This window comes from Medicago truncatula, chromosome 2 (genome assembly GCF_003473485.1).
Source record: "Medicago truncatula cultivar Jemalong A17 chromosome 2, MtrunA17r5.0-ANR, whole genome shotgun sequence".
In the NCBI taxonomy this organism is placed as follows: Eukaryota; Viridiplantae; Streptophyta; class Magnoliopsida; order Fabales; family Fabaceae; genus Medicago; species Medicago truncatula.
In genome coordinates, this window is record NC_053043.1 from 12,521,300 (window position 1) to 12,540,876 (window position 19,577).

General features: G+C 32.9%; 2 protein-coding genes across 2 annotated transcripts; one reads left to right on the forward strand and one right to left on the reverse strand.

Moving 5' to 3' along the window:
• Positions 1-655: 655 nt before the first annotated feature.
• On the forward strand, positions 656-4,400 carry LOC11410196 (30S ribosomal protein S1, chloroplastic). The gene is made up of 7 exons (XM_003594608.4): positions 656-992; positions 2,076-2,351; positions 2,567-2,647; positions 3,022-3,306; positions 3,391-3,501; positions 3,771-3,857; positions 4,088-4,400. Exons 1-7 carry the CDS (start codon positions 711-713, stop codon positions 4,193-4,195), a joined length of 1,230 nt encoding a protein of 409 aa, XP_003594656.2. The 5' UTR covers positions 656-710; the 3' UTR covers positions 4,196-4,400.
• A 1,947-nt stretch (positions 4,401-6,347) lies between these two features.
• Positions 6,348-16,387, reverse strand: LOC112419084 (nuclear export mediator factor NEMF). The gene is made up of 14 exons (XM_024775946.2): positions 16,190-16,387; positions 15,990-16,102; positions 15,037-15,133; positions 14,817-14,941; positions 13,841-14,336; positions 13,526-13,711; positions 12,950-13,243; positions 12,069-12,221; positions 11,123-11,277; positions 9,763-9,868; positions 8,510-9,454; positions 8,134-8,212; positions 6,995-7,354; positions 6,348-6,705 (listed from the first exon to the last, which is right to left on the reverse strand). The coding sequence occupies exons 1-14, from the start codon at positions 16,292-16,294 to the stop codon at positions 6,509-6,511; spliced, it is 3,411 nt and encodes a 1,136-aa protein (XP_024631714.1). The 5' UTR covers positions 16,295-16,387; the 3' UTR covers positions 6,348-6,508.
• Positions 16,388-19,577: the final 3,190 nt, after the last annotated feature.

Genomic DNA, 19,577 nt, shown 5'->3' on the forward strand with positions numbered 1-19,577 from the left:
CATAAGGAAATCCTTATGCACACTGCATAAATTCAGAAATGGTTTTTGTGAGTTGTACTCCAAAACCATTAGATGTACTTAATGGTTTCCAGCACCTTGCATAAATCTCAACCCAATTATGTCAAAACCATTTTGCTGTGAAAATGGTTTCTTTGAGTTGTACTCCAAAACCATTTCTAAATTTATGCAAGGTGCATAAAGATTTCCTTATGCACCATAACCGCACCCTTATATTTCAACAACATTCTTTTATTCTAAAATGATTTATGAAATTGTAACTTATAACTTTGTTTTATATTTTGGAATCCTATAAATAAATAAATATTATAAATCCTACAATGCCATTTGAAATCCTATAATATATCTTAAATCAAAGTTATAAGTCATTACCATTTTATTTTATTTTTATCTAAATCTTCAAAAAGAAAAATCATTAAAAAAATCTTTTAAAATCTCAATCCAAATTTTTTTATTACATTTTTTTTATCAAATTTTTCATTTATGTATAAAAATCTTTAAATCAGTAGTATTTAATGAATGTAATGATTATATGACATTTAAAAAAATAAATACAAAAAAATAAAAAATAAAAAATAAAAAATATAGATAATCCACATTTCATATATCTCACCTTATCTATCTTCTTCTATCTATTAAAACTAAAAACCGAAACAGATTGTGTCTGTTGAGAGAGAGAGAGAGAGATTGGTATGGCCATGGCGTCTGTAGCTCAACAACTGACCAGCACAAAATGGAGTCCCCTCCTATGTAAACCAACAACAACACAAACCCATAAACAAAGACGCCCTGGTATTGTATGTTCCATTGCAATTAGTAGCGCCAATAACAAAGAAAGAGCAAAGCTTAAAGAGCTTTTTTATAATGCTTATGAACGTTGTCGTAATGCTCCAATGGAAGGTGTTTCGTTTACTCTTGATCAGTTTACAGAAACTCTTGAAAAATATGATTATGAGTCTGAAATTGGTACCAAGGTCAGTTTTTTTTTTTTTTTTTTTTTATTGTTTGTTGTAAAGTTGTTAACTTTAGTATTGCTTGTGATTTTTTCAGATGAATTTTGATGTGGGGTTGTTTTCAATTTCTGTTTAATTCATTGTATTTTGTTGAATTTTGGATTTTTTTTTTTTTTTTTTTAATTTATGATGAAAAAGGGTGCTGTAGAATTGACATGTTTTTTAGGTTTGTGGATTACCTAATGTTTGTGAGGAAAATGCTTGTTGATTGTGTATGAACAAGATTAGTTTCTAGTACTTTGGAGTTTTTCAGTTGAATTGAGTATTTGGTTCTCAACTTACAAAAACTCCCTTACAGTATAATGTAGTTCATGGCTGAAAAACTTGAGATAATTAAGTTAATTTCTGGAGTGAACGGCCATTTTGGTCGTTAAATATGTGAGACAACGTCACAACAGTCCTTAAATGTTTAAAATTTACAAAAATGCATACATAAATGTGTCTTTTTTTAGTCATTTTGGTTCTTGAATGGGTCTTTAGTTAGTTTAATGCTTGAATGTGTCTTCTGTTAGTGGATTTATTACTTACAAGAGACACTTGGAAATGTGTTTGTAATTTCGATACATACAAACTATAGTGAGAGCGCCTCATTCATGTGGAGACCAAAATGACTGTTCACTCTTAATATCTGACTAATGGCGGAAATTATATTTAGAAGATTTTATGTATTTTAACTATTAGGTAAATAACCATTTTGTTCTCTAAATGTGTGAGACACTCTCATTATAGTTCTTGAATGTATTGAAATTGAAAAACATCCCGAAATATCTTTTTTGCTAGTCATATTGGTCCTCAAATGTGTTTAGTTAGTTACTCTAGTCCTAGAATGTGGATTTTGTTGGTTAATTTAGTCCATAAAATTACTAACAATGTGTTTGGAATTTTATATTTTCAAGGATTATAATGACAATGTCTTACATATTGAGGGACCCAATTGAATGTTTAGCCTTTAACAATTATTTTTCAAGCGTTTGTTGAAAGGACTATTCATATTGTGGCAATTAATCTGAAATAGATTGGCGATTCTTGCTGGTTTGGTTTCAGGTTAAGGGCACTGTGTTTGGCACCGAGACCAGTGGAGCTTTTGTTGACATTACTTCAAAGTCCACGGCTTACTTGCCGCTATATGAGGCGAGCCTCTACAAACTTAGGCATGTAGAAGAAGCAGGCATATTTCCTGGCGTGAAAGAGGAATTTGTAATTGTTGGTCAAAATGAAATTGATGATGGTATGATCTTGAGTTTAAGAGATATCCAGTTTGAGCTTGCATGGGAAAGGTGTAGACAACTTCAAGCAGAAGATGCTGTTGTCAAGGGTAAGGTGAGTTTTGCTTACTCAGAAATTCAATATCAGTCAAAGTTTAGCATATTGTGTTTATTGCTGATGCAGACATTTATGACATCAATTTCTAGTAATCTCAATTAAGAGAAGATTACAAAATTAAGCAAAAGAAAAACTGTTCATATCCATTTATGAGTTGATTTTCTCCCCTACCAATTTCTTTTTCACTCATATGTGTAAAATTTGTGTGGCAGATTATTGATGCAAATAAAGGTGGTGTGGTGGCTGAAGTTGAAGGCCTTAAGGGATTTGTTCCATTCTCACAGATGTCAACGGTTAGCTCTTTACCTACTTTGATATTTATGAACTTACATGCATTGAATCAAAACTTGTCATTTGGCAAGTAAAAAAGCTACAATGGCTATTGAGAGAAACGGTGTAAACAACCTAACTCTAATGATTGCAAATCTCAAAGCGTTGATGCAATATATTTTATTGGTGGCACAAGCTTGTAAATATCGACCTTCCTATACTATCTATGATGGAACTTATGTGTGTCAACAAGTTCTGATGCAGATTGTTCTGCGTAAACATATACTTTCTTTTATTGTTCATAGCTTCATTAATATCTTTTATTTTTTCCCTTATCAAAATTAGAAGTTTAGCCAACAACTCAAAACTCTTTCCCTTTTGCCTATTTTCTCTGTAGAAATCACCGGGAGAAGAGATTATTGAGTTTGAGGTTCCTCTAAAGTTTGTGGAGGTGGACCAGGAACAAGCTAGACTTGTCCTTAGCCACCGCAAAGCCGTAGCCGGCATCCAAGGACAACTAGGAATTGGATCAGTTGTCACTGGCACTGTGCAAAGCCTAAAGCCATATGGTGCCTTTATCGACATTGGTGGTGGAATCAGTGGCCTTCTTCATGTCAGTCAAATTAGTCACGATCGTATATCAGATATTGTAACTGTTCTTCAACCTGGTGATACTCTGAAGGTAAACCTGTAATACAATTCATCGATATTTGAATAGAGTTACAGGTGTTGTGTTGACATAATATCTCATTCGTTATATGATTAGGTGATGATCTTAAGTCATGACCGGGAGAGAGGCCGTGTAAGTCTTTCCACAAAGAAGTTGGAACCTACACCTGGAGATATGATCCGTAATCCAACGCTTGTATTCGAGAAGGTATAATTCAAAGAAATTATCTCAAGCTTTTTGCTTGCTGCATTTGTAAACTACAATTATAGAATATCAAATCAGTAGTCATGGTTTATTTCCATTTCATGCTTTTTCTGCTTCTAGAGTAATATCCTACAAGAAGCCAAAATGCTTTGCTTTGTTATTCTTATTTTCAACCTAACTTTCTTTGATTATTTTTCACTTCAACACTTTTCAATAGCATTTTTGAAAAAAATGAATATACATTGTTTAATCGGTTGATTTTTTTCTTATAGGCGGAGGAGATGGCTCAGACATTCAGACAGAGAATAGCGCAAGCAGAAGCCATGGCTCGTGCTGATATGCTTAGGTTCCAGCCAGAGGTATTTGCTTGTTAATTATTTTATTTTTTAAATTATGAACTCAATGAAAATGATGCAGCAGCAAGTATCAAAGGTGATAAAAAAATCCATAAAATCCAAAATCAAAATAGCATAAAAAAATCACTTCTTGTTACTGCTGAAGAATTTTAAAGCTTCTGAAATGACAAGTGTTGAATGATTTTCATGACATTTTAAGAAGATATATTGAACCCTTATTGTTTGTTTTCCAGAGTGGATTAACTCTCAGCAGCGACGGGATCTTAGGACCACTTGGTTCAGACTTGCCGCCAGAGGGACTGGATCTGAGTGAGATACCCCCAGCTGAAGAAGAATATTGATTGAGGGAATTCAGAGGCCTTTACCTTTTTGCCTTTATTGCACCTTGCTCTATGTATTGTTGTAGAATGATAAACCTAATGTTATTTTTTCTTTTGTATTGATGTATTCATATTTCCTCGACGGTGTAAAATTGAAAAGAGAAAACAAACTATTGCCTTGTATATTTGAGGAACCTGTTAAATATGATCAGAAACTAAAACACTAGCTTGCAGAGAAATAACTTTAGAGTTAAAAATTGAAGGAATACTTAATAATATCATTTATGAGAATGAGAATGAAAATTCCTCTATTTATAGGCTTATATATTAATCTGCCTGAAGTATAAATATGCAAAAATTATTCTTTACTGCACCTAAACATAAATGGTAATGTGGGTGAATTTATTTTTGATGTTTGTCGCGGTGGATTCAGTGAACAACAAAAGTACAAATTTTTGTTAGAATTGCTTGGAGGTGTGTACTAGAAATGCTGAATTGTGAAATAATGGGATGGCTAAGTTTAATGTTGATGTGATGGTTTAATATAATTTCTCGAATGACAAGTATATGTTGTGTGTTACGTTAAGGAAGATGAAGTTGTAGGTCCCCTGATCATTGCTAAGTGGATTCATGACGTAGAACTATTCAATGTAATTTTCTAGCTATTAGAATCTTTGCAAGTTGTGGAGACTATTGGGCAAAATCATCTATATTTATCTGTTGTGTGATCCATGAAGTCTAAGTTAAAGTCTCGTACCGAAAGAAATTGTTGAAGTTGAACAACATATAAGTGAGATGACCCATAAATCTAATGTTTTAAGTTTTTGATTGAAGAAGTGGTGTTCAATTCACTTATGTGATGATCCAACTCTCGATGATACTCTCTCTCATTGCTAAACACTATCAAAGATTGCTACTTTTTGAGTAACCATATTATTGGTGTGAAATATTCACCGACTTTGTTGATGATTAATCTCTATTGAAAAAATTTAACTGATTATTTTTCGTGAGATTTCTCCTTACAACCATATTTCTTTCATTCACAAGACTCGAAGTCAAGATATTGTTTAAGACATCTGAGCCTAATTCTACTTGGATAGATTGTCACTATTCTTTTGAGATTGACACTATTATTTTGAAATGTAAAACTTGATGAGGTTGACACTATTGTTTTCAATAGTTGTGTTGTTTGAACATCAAATCACATGCATTATGCTATGAGAAAGACAAAATTGGAATTTGTCAATTAAAACATAAAGATGATTCATTCTTAAATCAATTTAGTTTTTTCCGCATTCTAAAAACTAACGTGAATGTGTATCATCCTAATTTGAAAGACAGAGAAACAGAGGGCAACAAAGCGGGCAGGCAAAAATGTAAGCAATTATTTTTGTTGTTGCAACTTTTAAGTAATTCTTAGAAAAGTCACTTTTATATTAAAGTATTTTCACTCAATTATATTTCAAATTAAAATATAAATTCATTTATTTTAAATATGTAGAAATCAAAATATAAAAGTGAACCTATTATATAATTCATTTATCATGCAACTAACTCGAATTTGATTTAAATCATGAAAAACATGATAAAATTATTTTAATTAATTAATATCATATAAGTTAAAACAATTATTACATAAATATGATGAGAAATATTAATTTCAAATTTTAAGGAATTTACATTAGAACATGATTATATTGCCAACTTTACGATGAAGTTTTCTAGGAGACAAAGCAAAGATGGTATCCCATTTGTTAGATAGGGTACTCACATCTTAAGCTTGCCACCAATGTACGCTAGTAGTTAAACATAGTATTTAAAATTCTCAAAAGCCATGTATTTATATTCTTAAAAATACAGAAATTGCTATTTTCAATACAAAAAATTTATTTTTAAATTTCTTAATATGTCCCTTAGGAAACAAGTTACTAATACCCATATTTTGAAAGATGATTTACTTATTTTAAATGATAAGTTTGTTTTCTTTTTTTTTTTAAAAAAATACCAATTGATATGTAACTGCATCAGTATTAATTTAGAGTATTAATTTAGAGTATTTTACCCGGGGAATACCGGGTTCGATTTCCAGGGGAAACAACGCTTAGCCAGTGCGCATGCCTCTACGCACGAGCCGGATTAGTCGCTCACCATTGGTGGGTCGGAAACCGGTGCGAAAGCCAAAAAAAAAAAATAGAGTATTTTTGGTTAACTTGTGTATACATCTCTACAGTGTTGAAACTTGAAAGGATATACAGCATACAAATTTGTGAGCTCTAGAAAACAAAACAAAACAAAAAACCTTTTCCAACAAGTAAATCCCACAATGGGTCTTGACTAACTCCCTTGTTTGGCACTGCTCTTTTTGCCTTTCTTTTGTTTTTGTTTCAATTGAGTAAGTCCAGCTGCTGTTATCTTCACATTACCAACAATTGAAGCAACTAATTCAGGATCAGTACAGGCTTTCATCAACTCCTTTTCTCGATTTGTTGCTTCTGACATGTGGCTGAATAGGTTCATTGCAGTTTTTGCAGCTGTACAATCAAATGAGGAAAAATAGTCATGGCAACATCTTGAAAAAAGATACCCTTATCCCTGATCTATTGCTGCATAAACTAAGGCAATGAAGAAAATAAAGAGAATGATAAATGGAGATAATTCATTTTCATAAACAGTGTTTACTGCTCATCAATTACGAGGAGCAAAAAGCAGAAGCAAGAAGATTAGATTTCTATGATTTCCTTCGACTTGGTCATAACAAAAGAAGTTTTAAGCAGAAACATGACCAATTGATGATGAAAAAGGAATATAAAATAAACAGACCTTTCCCTTTCTTCACAGGTCCAGGAATTATCTTCACTCGATACTTGTAAGATTGAACTGCATTGTATGGACCACAAACGGGAACAGCATATAAGAGAATGTCATTTGGGAGTGGATTTCCTGTTAAGTAATCCACATCATTCAGTTTTTCTTTCTCTTCTTCTCCTATTTCATTAATATCATCTTCTTCCATTGCCACTCTATCTTCTAAGGACAAGTTTGAAGCATTCATGTTTGGATTTTCTTCAGCTTCACTGGTTGCATGACTGTGCAACAGATCATTTGGTTGCTCCTTACAATCCCGAGATAAATGACCTACCTTCTTACACTTATAACATATTTTCGGAGCATCTATAGGACCTGCCACAATCAACATTATAATACAGTAAACAAGTGAAGGAATTTAATAGCTGCATTAATTGACACCTCAATTCGTTTACTGTCTAATTAACAGTGAAGTTTATGTCTCAGTAATCAGGTAATAGATACGAGGCAGTGACGTATTGAGTTATAAACATTCACAGCACATGAAAATGAAATGAACCAATCTTGGTCACAACTCAACTCTTAGATTGCTTCAGAGTATGGTTCATGAACAACAATTTTATCAAATTAACCTCTTATTAATTATAGGTGTCTTCACCATTATCATAAATACAAAGTGAAAGATAATGACTTAGGAGTGATGCACATAATGACTTAGAAGTGACTAAGAAGTAATGCATTGAAACAAAAACAATGACACTTGTTTTAAAACCTTTTTCCTTTACAAATGACACTTATTAAGGGACAGAGAGAGTAATATGCACGTCCATGCTAAAATATTACGTATAGAATAATAGGCATGTCCATGAACCTACTATACAGAGTTTGTGAGCTAGCTAAGCTAAACTGAGCTCATTTGCTTAAATTATTCAAGCTTATTTGAGCCAAGCCCAATCCAAACAAATTGGTTCATACTCCCTCCGTCCCTATATCTAAGCACCCTTTTATTAGAGGCAAAGGGTGCTTACATATAGGGACAGAGGGAGTATAAAATTCAAGCAGAAGAAAGGTAACCCAATTTAAATCAGAACAAGATTCCCATTGGCTCAGCACATTGTCAGCAATACTGGTTATGAAACTTAAGAAAAGCTTACCACTGTCAGATTTTTTCCCTTTGTCCGAGGTTTCAATTACAGGTAATGTCTCTTCCTTCTTGATTGGTTTTCCAGAAGACTACAAATACACACCAGCTTAAAGTTAAATCAACACCATTTCATCAACGGATATAAAAAGATGCAAAAATCAATTGAAGGTTGTAATATGTTGCTGAGAATATCCTTGGTGTGGTATTTTAGTTCTTACACACTTCTACTATTCTAATTTAAAAGCTTTTTAGGGAATATTAGTGTTATATAAATTTAACATCTATGGAACTCATCTTAGCAGGTATGATGATTTGACCAGACACAATAAAACTTCAAATTCAAATATTAGATATGAAACACAAGACAAGCAAGCTAGTGTACTCACAGCCAATAACGACATTCGGATGCTCCTTTCTTCCTCGTCTTGGTCAGCATACTTCTCCTTCATCTTCTTAAGTTTTCCCTTTTGTCCACGGCTGATTTTTTTACCACCGCCGGTCTTCAAATTTTCAGCATCTTTTGCATGCAGATCACCAGAAATATCTTTTAACTTTGATTTGTCCTTTCCATTTCCATCGCTTGGATGTGCTTCTCCATGTTTCGGTTCATTTTTAAGCTTTCTTCTCTCAGCTTTTGATATATACGGTTTATCCCTTACTGCAGGTTTGCTTGATTCGTTATGGTTCTCACTGCTTAAATCAAGCTGAGTATTCTCAGCTTCATAACTTTTATTTGATTTGGCAACAGATCCAAGTCCCAGAGCTCGGTCAAGAATTTCCTCAAGCTGAGGGGAGACAGATGCCAAGCCATTTCCACTGAAGTCAGATAATTTTTCACTATCAAGCATATTTTTTGTACTTGGATCTTTTGCAGAAAAATCATCTGAAACTGTAGTTTTGGCATTAATTGCAGCCAAACTAGTTTGAGACGTGTCTGCAAGCAAATCTTCTGAGGGTATGGGTGAATCTGCAGATAGATTACCATTCCTTTCCGAGTCTGCAGCAGTTTCTCCATCAGCAACATTCTTCTCAGACTCTGAATCAGATTGTTCTTCGACAGGGCCAGTTTCTACATTATCATCTATTGTTTCCTCCTCCCCTCTTACCCTCCTTTCATTTAAATGTGATCCCAATGAACTCTCATCCAAGCGAAATAGCAGGCCAAAACCCATAATAAGAGGGTGTGGTGGAAGATAATTTTTCTTTCCTCGTATCATGAAACTCCCTACTGTCAGATATTCCCCAGTAGGAGCAGTTTTACTAACTTGATGAGGATAAACCCACCAGGCACTGGTAACAATTTTTGAATCCCATGCCTGGCTATGGCAGACCTACATTCCAAGAAGACACGGAGAAGGTAACGGTTAGCAATTGTGTTAGGAAAGCTGGTCCATGCAATGGCTTTTATTGTAAGAAGTTTTGAGCATTTACTTTCAACTGCTCCCTAAAAGATTAAAAAATAACTGCTAGAAATGCCAATAAAGTAAAAAATAGGCTAACATAACATTGCCTTTTTTTATACTTCTTTCCATAAAATCTGTCTCTAGGACCAGCATCCTTTACAATTTGATTTAGTTCATGAACATAAAAAAGAAAATTTAGACGAAACATACTATGGAAGAAAGAGCGTTAAACATACTGTGAAACATCCTGCTTGGTTTAGGGTCAGTGGTGGAACTGGCTGCATAGGTTTGTGATTCTTGATAACTGTACTAGAAGCTCCATGCAGTTCAGCATGCACATACCTATAACATTATTTAACAGAGAGAATAAGAAATACTAACAGATCTTTTTTTTCACAGGGAGGCGCATTTATAAAATATGATATCTGAGACATGAATTTCCAAATCCTAGAGCAATTTTACCATTGAAAAACATAAAGAAAAACATTATTTGAGAATATAAAGAAAAGAGTAAAGGAGCACAATATGAGTTGTTTCCTACAAGAGAAAAAGAAAATGTCACTCAATAACCTCTTTATTCGCATATTCACCGAAGGCAATCATATAAAATAGGTATTAGCTGAAAACCACAGAAGCTACAAAAAAAAAAACCACTTTATACCATAAAAAATGTCATGAAATAGATGTCCTTGAAAATTTAAGAGTTCCTTTCCAGTCAAAGGCACTAAAATCTCATAAAATTGGATACAAAAGTCACGTAGGATGTTTCACAATATGTCTACATATCACATGACACCATGAAGGATGCCATGCTTAGCTAAAGGATCAGGTAGGACATGAGCATTATCTCAAAAAACAAATCATCAAAAATTGGATTCATAAACTCCTAGAATTAGAGTTGGGTTAAACACAAACCCACAAGGTGAGAGTTGCCTCTCATATCCACTACTCAAGACATATCACTATCCAATATGAGACTCTCAACACCCCCTCATACCAAGCCCAAGACCAAACATCTTGAGTGTGACCCAGAGATTGCATAACTGATGGCCTAATGGATCTAAGATAGACTCTAATATCATCTTAGAATTTGGATTAGGCCTAATTCAATCCCAAAAGACTGGCTTGTAACTTTGTAAAGTGAAGGTTGTCCTAAATTATAAAAAAGAAACAATATACACAACCTTCCCCTTCCATGACCTGACATCCCCTCTTTTCCTCATAGGCTTGCAACAGATTTTCCAACTAGAAAGACAATCACTAATTCACAATAGGTATTCTAACTACATAGAAAAGGTTCTCTCGAATATCTCAATTTTGTATTGAACATCACAGGGAATTGGGATCTTGAAGAGGCCACCAGTTTTTCTTAATCAGGTATACAACAATTTTGCATTAAATGTAAGCCTGTTTTAGAAAAAGATATTAACATATTCGAAGACAAGTTAAAAAAATAATTATGTATCACTCATTCAATTGAAGATAAAAACCAAATTAATACTTTCGTCATTACTGAATAATTTCTATTGTCAATATTTAAATTTTAGCCATAGGAAAAGGAATTCAGAAAAGTATGATACAACAAAAAATACTCACAGATCTCCTTTTGACATATAACGCTTTACTATCATCTCATTTTGCTGGGCATCACGTCCACTGATAACCAAATAATTCTCACTGCTAATGAACCAATTAAATTTCTCAAACCAGTGAACTTTGCGCATATGCGAAATTGAGGCAACAGTTTTTTCCTGGATAAAATTTAGTTAAAAAATTAATATATTAATCAGCAGACAGAAAGAAACCAAAAATGAAAAAGCAGACAGGTAGTTGCATAGTTGCATTTCACACTGTTTTACATTAACATAATTAAGTACTAAAAAGAATATTACTAGTCACATTTTAGGAGATATACAAGTTAAGGATGAGGCATTGTCTAAACATGACACAATGCGATGAAAAAAAGGAAAGCAGTTGGAATCCCTTGAAATTTGAAAATAACATTTTGACTAAATAGTATATGGAGACCAAAAAGACCATTACATACATCTCATAGTAAGAGCATAACCTTTCATAAAAAATTAAGAAAAACAACAGTATTTTTATGAATAAAAAATCATTAGTGTGGAGAAAGAGAAAAGGACAGAAGTAGAGGAAAAGAAAACTCCTAGGATAAAACATCACAGATGACAAAAAATGAAAGGTATCGCAACAGAATTATTATAATCTGTTAACAGCATCTTTCTAATAGTCAGCAAAAATTCAGTTTAAACTTGTATTCCCTACCACCAACAGAAAGTCAAGTAATCAATTTGTAGTACACATGATAACCATAAATACAACATGGTCCTGACCAAATAAAATTCTTAGATGTTGAAAGGAGATGAACTCTTACTCTCCAAAACTTGACCCTGTTTCATCCTATAAGGATATAACAACTGACCATATATCTACTCTTTTGCAAGTTTCTTCTTTCAATCTAATTATATGAGATAGCAATGTGCTAATTATGTTTCAATCTGCAAATACAATCTATAACCACCTGATTAAGCTGTAGGCGAGTCTTTCTCTCCGCAGCTTTAAAAGCTTTTTCATGGGCAGTTATAGTCTTTTCCTGTTTGCTCTCCTGTTTTTTCTTCAGTTCATACCACCTCCGAGCATTGGCATGTGCCGAGAGAGCTAAATCAACTTCGACCTTGAACAAAAAATATTATCGTTACTAATGGTATTCATCCAAGGCAGAACACAACAAAAATCGACATATTTAAGAAAACAGAAACACAACTAGTGATGTAAAAAGCAATGCAAAATTAAGTCGATGAAAAATTTAAGATGATGGTTTATTGACATACGCCCTCCTATAAGAATGAGACATAAGGTACCAGAAAGCATATGTGAGATGTTTCTCCAGTCAAAATTTTTTGATTCCTTATCATGTTATGTTTGGTTAAAAATCATATAATCATATTATAATGGTAGATAAATAGTTTAAGAAAGACAACTATTTGCATGTTTGTTCTGCATAATAACCAAGGTGTCTTAAAGAATTTGTAGGCCAAACAAATTGGTTTGGAGGTAGTAGCATAACTGAAGAACATAAGAAAACTTTCAAATATTAAACTTTTGGGGCAATGTGCAACATATGCTACACTGTAGCACATTTAGTTGGAGAGTAATACACATATTTCAGGAGGTTCCAACAGCACAACACTTGATTTGGGGTAAAAATAGACCTAAACTAATGAATTTTTACAGAGATCTCTATGTTGAGGGATTAGGCAGCTTTGCTCCATTCATTTTCTCATTTTGCTTGGTTGTTTTCTCCTATATTCTTTTTATTTAGGATGATTCGTTGTTCTCTCTTCTCTTTGTATTTATTTCTATTTCTAATTGCATACAAAAATAAATAGAGACATAGAAAACCTTATCTGCAGGGAGTGTCTTCTCATCGTCATCCATTTCGTCGAGATTGTTGCTCAACAGTAAAGTCATGCAATTTCTTTCAAGATGAAGCTTGTCAATTAGACCAGCTACTGGGTTTCCAGCTTTCTTTTCTTCCTTCACCATCCGAGCAAGGTCATCCCAACTCATACCCTTAGCAAGAGATACACGAACAGCTAATATAGCAGCATCTACATCTTCCAAGTTATATTCTATCAATTCTGCCATTTTAATACAGTTATCAGCTTCTTTCCTCAGAGTGTGCACTCGATTTTCCTATGCCATAAAAAAAAATTACATTACTTTGTAAACATGCCTGCACTGTTGAGTATCAATTATCAACAACATTAGAACAAAAAAAAGTTTTCTCAACGTCATATGAATACTGAAGGTTCTGGTAACCATGTGTATTATTACAAGAAGCTATGACAACCAAGATATTTGGATATAAACAAAAATAGAATGGAGACGATATGAGTATAATTTGAAGAAAGATTCCAAATGATTCAGTTGATTTTCCAATCATACAATTGTACTAGTTTGAACATGGGTACCAACCTGATCGTTGCGTATCTTATTAAGTTTCTGAAGAGCTGAGTTCTCTTTGGCTGTGTGCTGTTGTTCAGACCTTTGACTCTCAATTTTGCTGTAGAATTCATCCAAGGCTAAATCAAAGGTCTCAAACTTTGTATGATCCCTTGACTTAAACTGGTTAAGTAAGATGGGGCAGAACTCATCATAGATCTGCATCAAATGACACAAGTATTTATATGATGAATATCACAAGACCATCTGAGTAAGATATTTTCTCCCTTATTCTCATTCTCCTCATATTTATGATGCTACTTTAATTATAGAGAAGTAGAGGATAACCTGTTTAAGACTTTCTGGTTGTGATACAGAAGAATCCTTCCCCAAAACTTTGTTTTGCATCAAAATGTATCCTTCTGGAACTATTTCACCTGAAATGATATCCTGCATCCAATCTTCGAACTTTGCAACAGCTTGGACCAAAGCCTGAACAGTGGCGTCATCCCACACTTTATCTTTCGATACTTTTTCATTGGGGATTAAACCGGCATCTAATATCATGTGCTCAGACAGTGCAGGTCCATAACCGAGTGCCTCCCCAAGGATAATTTTCAAAGTGGCATATGACTTCCCACTTTTTTTGGATCCCTGCTTCTCTTTTTCTACATTGGAAACATCAGTTCCATTTCCATTGGCCTTAACAGCCTCATCATTGTCATCTTCCTTGGAAGATGTTAGGGCTGTCTGCAGCTTTGCTGTAGTTGTTCGCTCAAAAACTCGACAACTTTCTACAGGATAACGATGGCGTGACATGATTGCAAGCCCCTTATCATCATCCCTGTTAATGATAAATTGCATTAATTCCTCTTACTATAGAAATATAGATGTTCAAAAGATATGAACAGATAAATTAAATTAAATAGTCAGATCACTCTAATAGTAATCTAGCCCCAATAATATAGATAAACAAGTAAATGCATTTTAAAAGTAGATTGAAACAATTTTAATTGTCTAATTTTAAATACAAAACTCATGCATAATATGCCAAGCCAACTAGCTCGATTGGACATGACTAAGCAAAAAACTTCTACACTAAAAGTGTGCCACATATGAAATCAATCAAGACCGTTTCCGAATCCTCTCTTAAGTATACTTATTTCCTCTCTAAACAAATTCTTCTTTCATAAAGTAAATAAATTGTCAAAATCCTATCATAATAAGCTAGAAAAAAGATAAGCAAAGTTGTTTGTTGGTATTCTATACAGCATATATATAAACCAAACTGAAATTAAAGAGCATAATAGATAACAGTAGTAACCTGTGAGATCGAAGTAGAGTCAAAACAGTGAAACTAGAATCCGTGAGAATGACGTTGCCTTGAGCATATAGCTCTAGTATAACATAGTTTGCATTCTCCCCAAGTCCGAATTGAAATAGAACAATCTGTCAATTATTTTCAAACAAAAGTTAAAACATCTATTTACAATTTAACAAAAATAACAAATGAATTAAAAGATGGTTCAAATTGAAGGCTATACCCGATCATACCCAAGTTGTCGCACATCCTCAAGCCTTCTAGTTCGAATATGTTTCCTCAATTTAAGTGTAAAACCAGAAGGAGTGTTGCTTTTGTCTCTACAAACAGCATAAAAAACAACCTTTTCAAATTCCAAATTCATAACAATAACATTCACAACACTTTAGCTCCGCATGGATAAACAACTTAATTTGCAACTTATGGCATGTAAGCGCATAAATAAGCTATCTCTATTACACAGGATAAAGTCAAGTCAAGTTGTTTTCGTATTAGCTATAAGTTATTTTATCGTTTTGGTTTGGCTTATTTGAGTGTATCTACTAACATAAGTTTTGTGAGAATGTTTGGGACATCTTACAAAAAAAGCTTACGACATATTTCACAAGCTTTTTTCAGCTTATTTTCACAAGTTCTCCAAGATAGCTTATGAAAATAGCTTATAGCATATACAAAAACAATTTAACTTTATTTTATCTTTTTCTACAGAAATAGCTTATGTAAGCTTCTACATATGCACTTATCATGATAAGTGCGTGCGTTATAAGCTACAAATAAGCCGTTTATCCAAACAGAACCTTAAGCTATCTTGAAGAACTTATGAAAATAAGCTGAGAACAACTTATAAAAATGTGATAAGCTTTCTTCATAATTTCACCCTAACAGTCTCACAAGCTTTGTAGTACCAACATTTCTAATCAAAGGCGTGTCCAGTATCCAACATGTGACAGTGTCTTACACACTGACACAATGACACATGTGATTGCATTCAATTCAATCATGTCATTTTCTCAAATTATTATTGGTGTCGGCGTGTCAGTGTCTCCACTATCCGTGTCTGTGTTTCATAGCTCATAAATGTTTACGCCAATAGATAAACTCAAATAAGTCGATCCAAAATCGATGTTCATTTAATAAAAGAAATCGAAGAAAATAAAATGATAAAACTATGATTACCGCATATAGACAGTAGTGTGCAATCTAGCACCACTTTCCATGAGCAACAAAACCTTCTCGCTTTCACCAGATTCAGTCATTCCACTACTATTCATAAGCTTGAAAACGTACGTCTGAAAAAAAAAATCACAAAAATGCTTATGCGTTTGCGATGGTGAAATTGAATTGAAAAGCGAGAAAAGGTAAAAAGGTTAACGAACCTTGGGAGTGAGATCATAAACATTGGAACATCGCATTCCGATTAAACGTCGGAGACATTTCACTTCGGCGGCCACATCCGCCGTGTTCATACGAACCTTCACCATCGCTGCCGCTGATGATGATACTGTGAATTTTTTAGGGTTTCGTGTAGAATATTGTAAATTGAAGAGAAGCAGAAGGGAAGAAGAAAATGAGTTTGAATACTAGTATTTTTTATTCACGTTTTTTCTTGCTCATTTTTATTTTTATTTTTATTTTTTAGCATAAAGGAAGAAGAATTTTCTTTTGTGAAATACTCTCTCGTCCAAATTGTACTCCAAATTGTACGTTATTTTGAAGGAAAAAAAAATTGTCTTAAATTGTATGCCGTGAAACATTAATATTTTTTTTTTTATTATATCTTTAATATTTATTACTCTCTCGTTTTTCAATTCTTTAATTTATCTTTCACGTGTATCATTTATTGAGGATATGGGTGGGAATAGGTCAGATCAGGCCAATCATAGGCCGTTTTTCTTTGCATGATTTGACGTATTTAAAAATCTGGACTGGCCTAAAAGCCTACTTACAGGTCTACTTTACATTAAGGTCATCAAATAGTTTATTTGACCTACTAAATAGGATAAATAGACTTTAAAACCTACTTAAAAGTCTATTTCACTATAAGTAAATGTTAACTAGATTAAAGTCAACTTAAAAGCTTAATAATTCATGCTGCTATTTATCGGCCAGGCCCTACATTTAATTTGGGCTTTCGGGCCGACCCATAAGGCCTGACCCATTTTGACAGCTCTATATATTCCAGTAGAAAAATTGAGTCCTCTTTATTTATCGACTTAAATGCTCTTTTTGTCCCTTAAATATTTAATTACTATCGCTTTGATCCCTTAACTAAAAAAAAGATTGTTTGAGTACTTTAGATTTCCGTTAGGTTTAATAAAAAACTTTAAGTGTGGACACGTGTCACATTGTCATTGGCTTTGAGATTTTTTTTTTTTACGAAACAGTATATATTATTTTTTTATAAAAAAATAATATTTTTTAATATATATATTTTAATTTTTTTTAAAAATTCTCAGAACCAATGACAAGGTGAACATGTTAACTCTGTACACGTGTCACTTTGTCATTGGCTTTAGGATTATTTTTTAAAAAAATATATTATTTTTTTTAAAAAAAAAACTCAAAGCCGATGACAAGGTGACATGTGTCCAGGAGTTAATTTTTTTTTTTAACCCTAACGGAAACTTAACAGAAGGGTCTAAAACGAGACCAAAAAAAAAACTTAAAGTACTTAAACAATCTTTTTTTTAGTTAAGAGACCAAAGTAATACCAATTAAATACTTAAAGACAAAAAAACATTTAAATCTTATTTATTTTCTGAATGGTACAAGTTACCATTAGAGTGTATGCTTTGGTGTTGAGTTTTTCTTTTTTTTTGGTTTTGCCTTTCTCTTGGCTTGTTGGTATTTGTACTATTTTTTTACTGGGAGGATTTAGTATCTCTCATACTTGTTTCCACCTTTACTTTTTAAAAAAAATATATATGCTTAGAACCATATCTTCATCTTATTGGAAAAAACTTACATAAAGAAAATAAAAGGACACAAGAGAAATACAAGAATATAACCTAGAAATTCTAAAACGAATATTTTCTAATGACAATTAAAAAAATAACACTTTGAAAGTTGTCGCAACACATATACTAACCTCAACCGCCCCACAACCCCAATACACCCACAATCTCCAAAAAAAAAATATCTAACCTACCTCTCCAAATACTTTAACACAAGAGTAAAAGAAAAAGAAAAGAGTCAAATATAAAACTTAAAGTGTTTCTTACTAGTTCACCTTGTGATGAAGAAATAAAGCATATATATAGACGTTTTTTGTTTGTCTTGCACTTCAAGAAACAAGCTTGTGGCCTACAAAACTTATCAAGCAAAAATTTAAACAAGTGAATGAACTATCTTGTTTCACTTGCAGTTCTTGAAACAACCATCAAAAAGCTTAACGGGGAAAATTGCAAATTAATAAACACTTCCATGCATCAAAGATGTATACTCAGTAAAGGTGATACTAAAAATAGTGTGGATCATCCTTCAAAAAAAAATAGTGTGGATCAAAGTGGTATAAAGGCAAGATTGACTCATTATTTAATTGAATCTATATCATATATCATGTTTAGTATTTACATGGGTGTCCAATTTCAGTTAGATTCTAAAGAAACTCACATAAAACCTGAATTTATTGTTTAAGAAACTAAAAAAATGTAGATCACTTATAAAGAAAAAGCATCAATGATAGAAAAATATAAGTACCGCAAACAGGGACGGATATGCTCTATAGATATTGGGGGCAGTTGATCCCATAATTTCAATAACTTGTTAACCAGTAATATGATACTCACTCCGTCCCAAATTGTATGTCACTCTAGAATACCAATGAAACATTAATGCTATTTTTTCTATTATATCCTTAACTATTTATTACTCTTTCTTTTTTCAATTCTTTCATTTATCTTTCTCATATCATTTATTAAGGATAATTTTGTAAAACAACTCATAATATCTCTTTCCCACACAATATTAATTACATTTCTTAATATGTGTGAAATGCCCAAAACGTCATACAATTTGGGACGGAGGGAGTATGTTGAAGCTACACCCCACCTCAAATAGTGCTATAATCCCACAAAGGCTCTAATAAAAGCCTAAACTATGTTGTTAAAATATTGGTTCTCTATATACTTTGAAAAAAGCAACGACTCAAGGAATTAAAATGTTTTCAAATTTCATCAAAAACCATTGTTGTTTCTTTTTAAAAATAGAGATATGGGTTAATTGAAGAGGTTCTGATTGATGCGGGGTATGAAATTAAAAACAATGAACTTCGCACATGCACGACACTCACGATGGGAAATTTATATTTGGTAATGTGTTTACAAGATTCTTATAATATTTCTCCTTGGAGGTTATTTCGTGCGAAATGTGTAGAATTTGACATCTAGCTGTGATTTTAGAAATATTGGCAACAATCCTAAAAGCACTTTTTAAAACACAAATTTTCTGTTAAAATTCATAGATTCCACATATTTATGTTGAATTCTCATAATGGTCGGAATCATTCCAAAAAGATGGAACTCAACAAATTTCAAGATCTGTGGGTGAATTTGTTGAAAAGTGAGTATTGCAGAGAGTTGAGAAAAGAGAGCATTAGAGAATGTGTTGTTAGCCCTTGTTTTAGAGAGAAAACCATGCATGCAGTTAAAGGCATAGTATATTTCTAAAGTCATATATAAGAGGAAGCGGCACAAGAGGGGTCATAATGATATCGCTATCTAGTTCCAACAATTTTAGTTTCGTATACAATTTTAATTTTGCAAA

What these genes read in the sequence shown, in the direction of transcription:
- LOC112419084 (XM_024775946.2), bottom strand. Translation starts at nt 16,294, where the DNA reads ATGGTGAAGGTTCGTATGAACACGGCGGATGTGGCCGCCGAAGTGAAA. An exon ending in ATAAGATACGCAACGATCAG is followed by an intron (nt 13,244 to 13,525) that starts GTTGGTACCCAT and finishes TTTATGGCATAG; the next exon opens with GAAAATCGAGTGCACACTCT. An exon ending in ACCTGTGAAGAAAGGGAAAG is followed by an intron (nt 6,706 to 6,994) that starts GTCTGTTTATTT and finishes TTGATTGTACAG; the next exon opens with CTGCAAAAACTGCAATGAAC.
- LOC11410196 (XM_003594608.4), top strand. Translation starts at nt 711, where the DNA reads ATGGCCATGGCGTCTGTAGCTCAACAACTGACCAGCACAAAATGGAGT. An exon ending in ATGCTGTTGTCAAGGGTAAG is followed by an intron (nt 2,352 to 2,566) that starts GTGAGTTTTGCT and finishes TTTGTGTGGCAG; the next exon opens with ATTATTGATGCAAATAAAGG. An exon ending in TGCTTAGGTTCCAGCCAGAG is followed by an intron (nt 3,858 to 4,087) that starts GTATTTGCTTGT and finishes TTTGTTTTCCAG; the next exon opens with AGTGGATTAACTCTCAGCAG.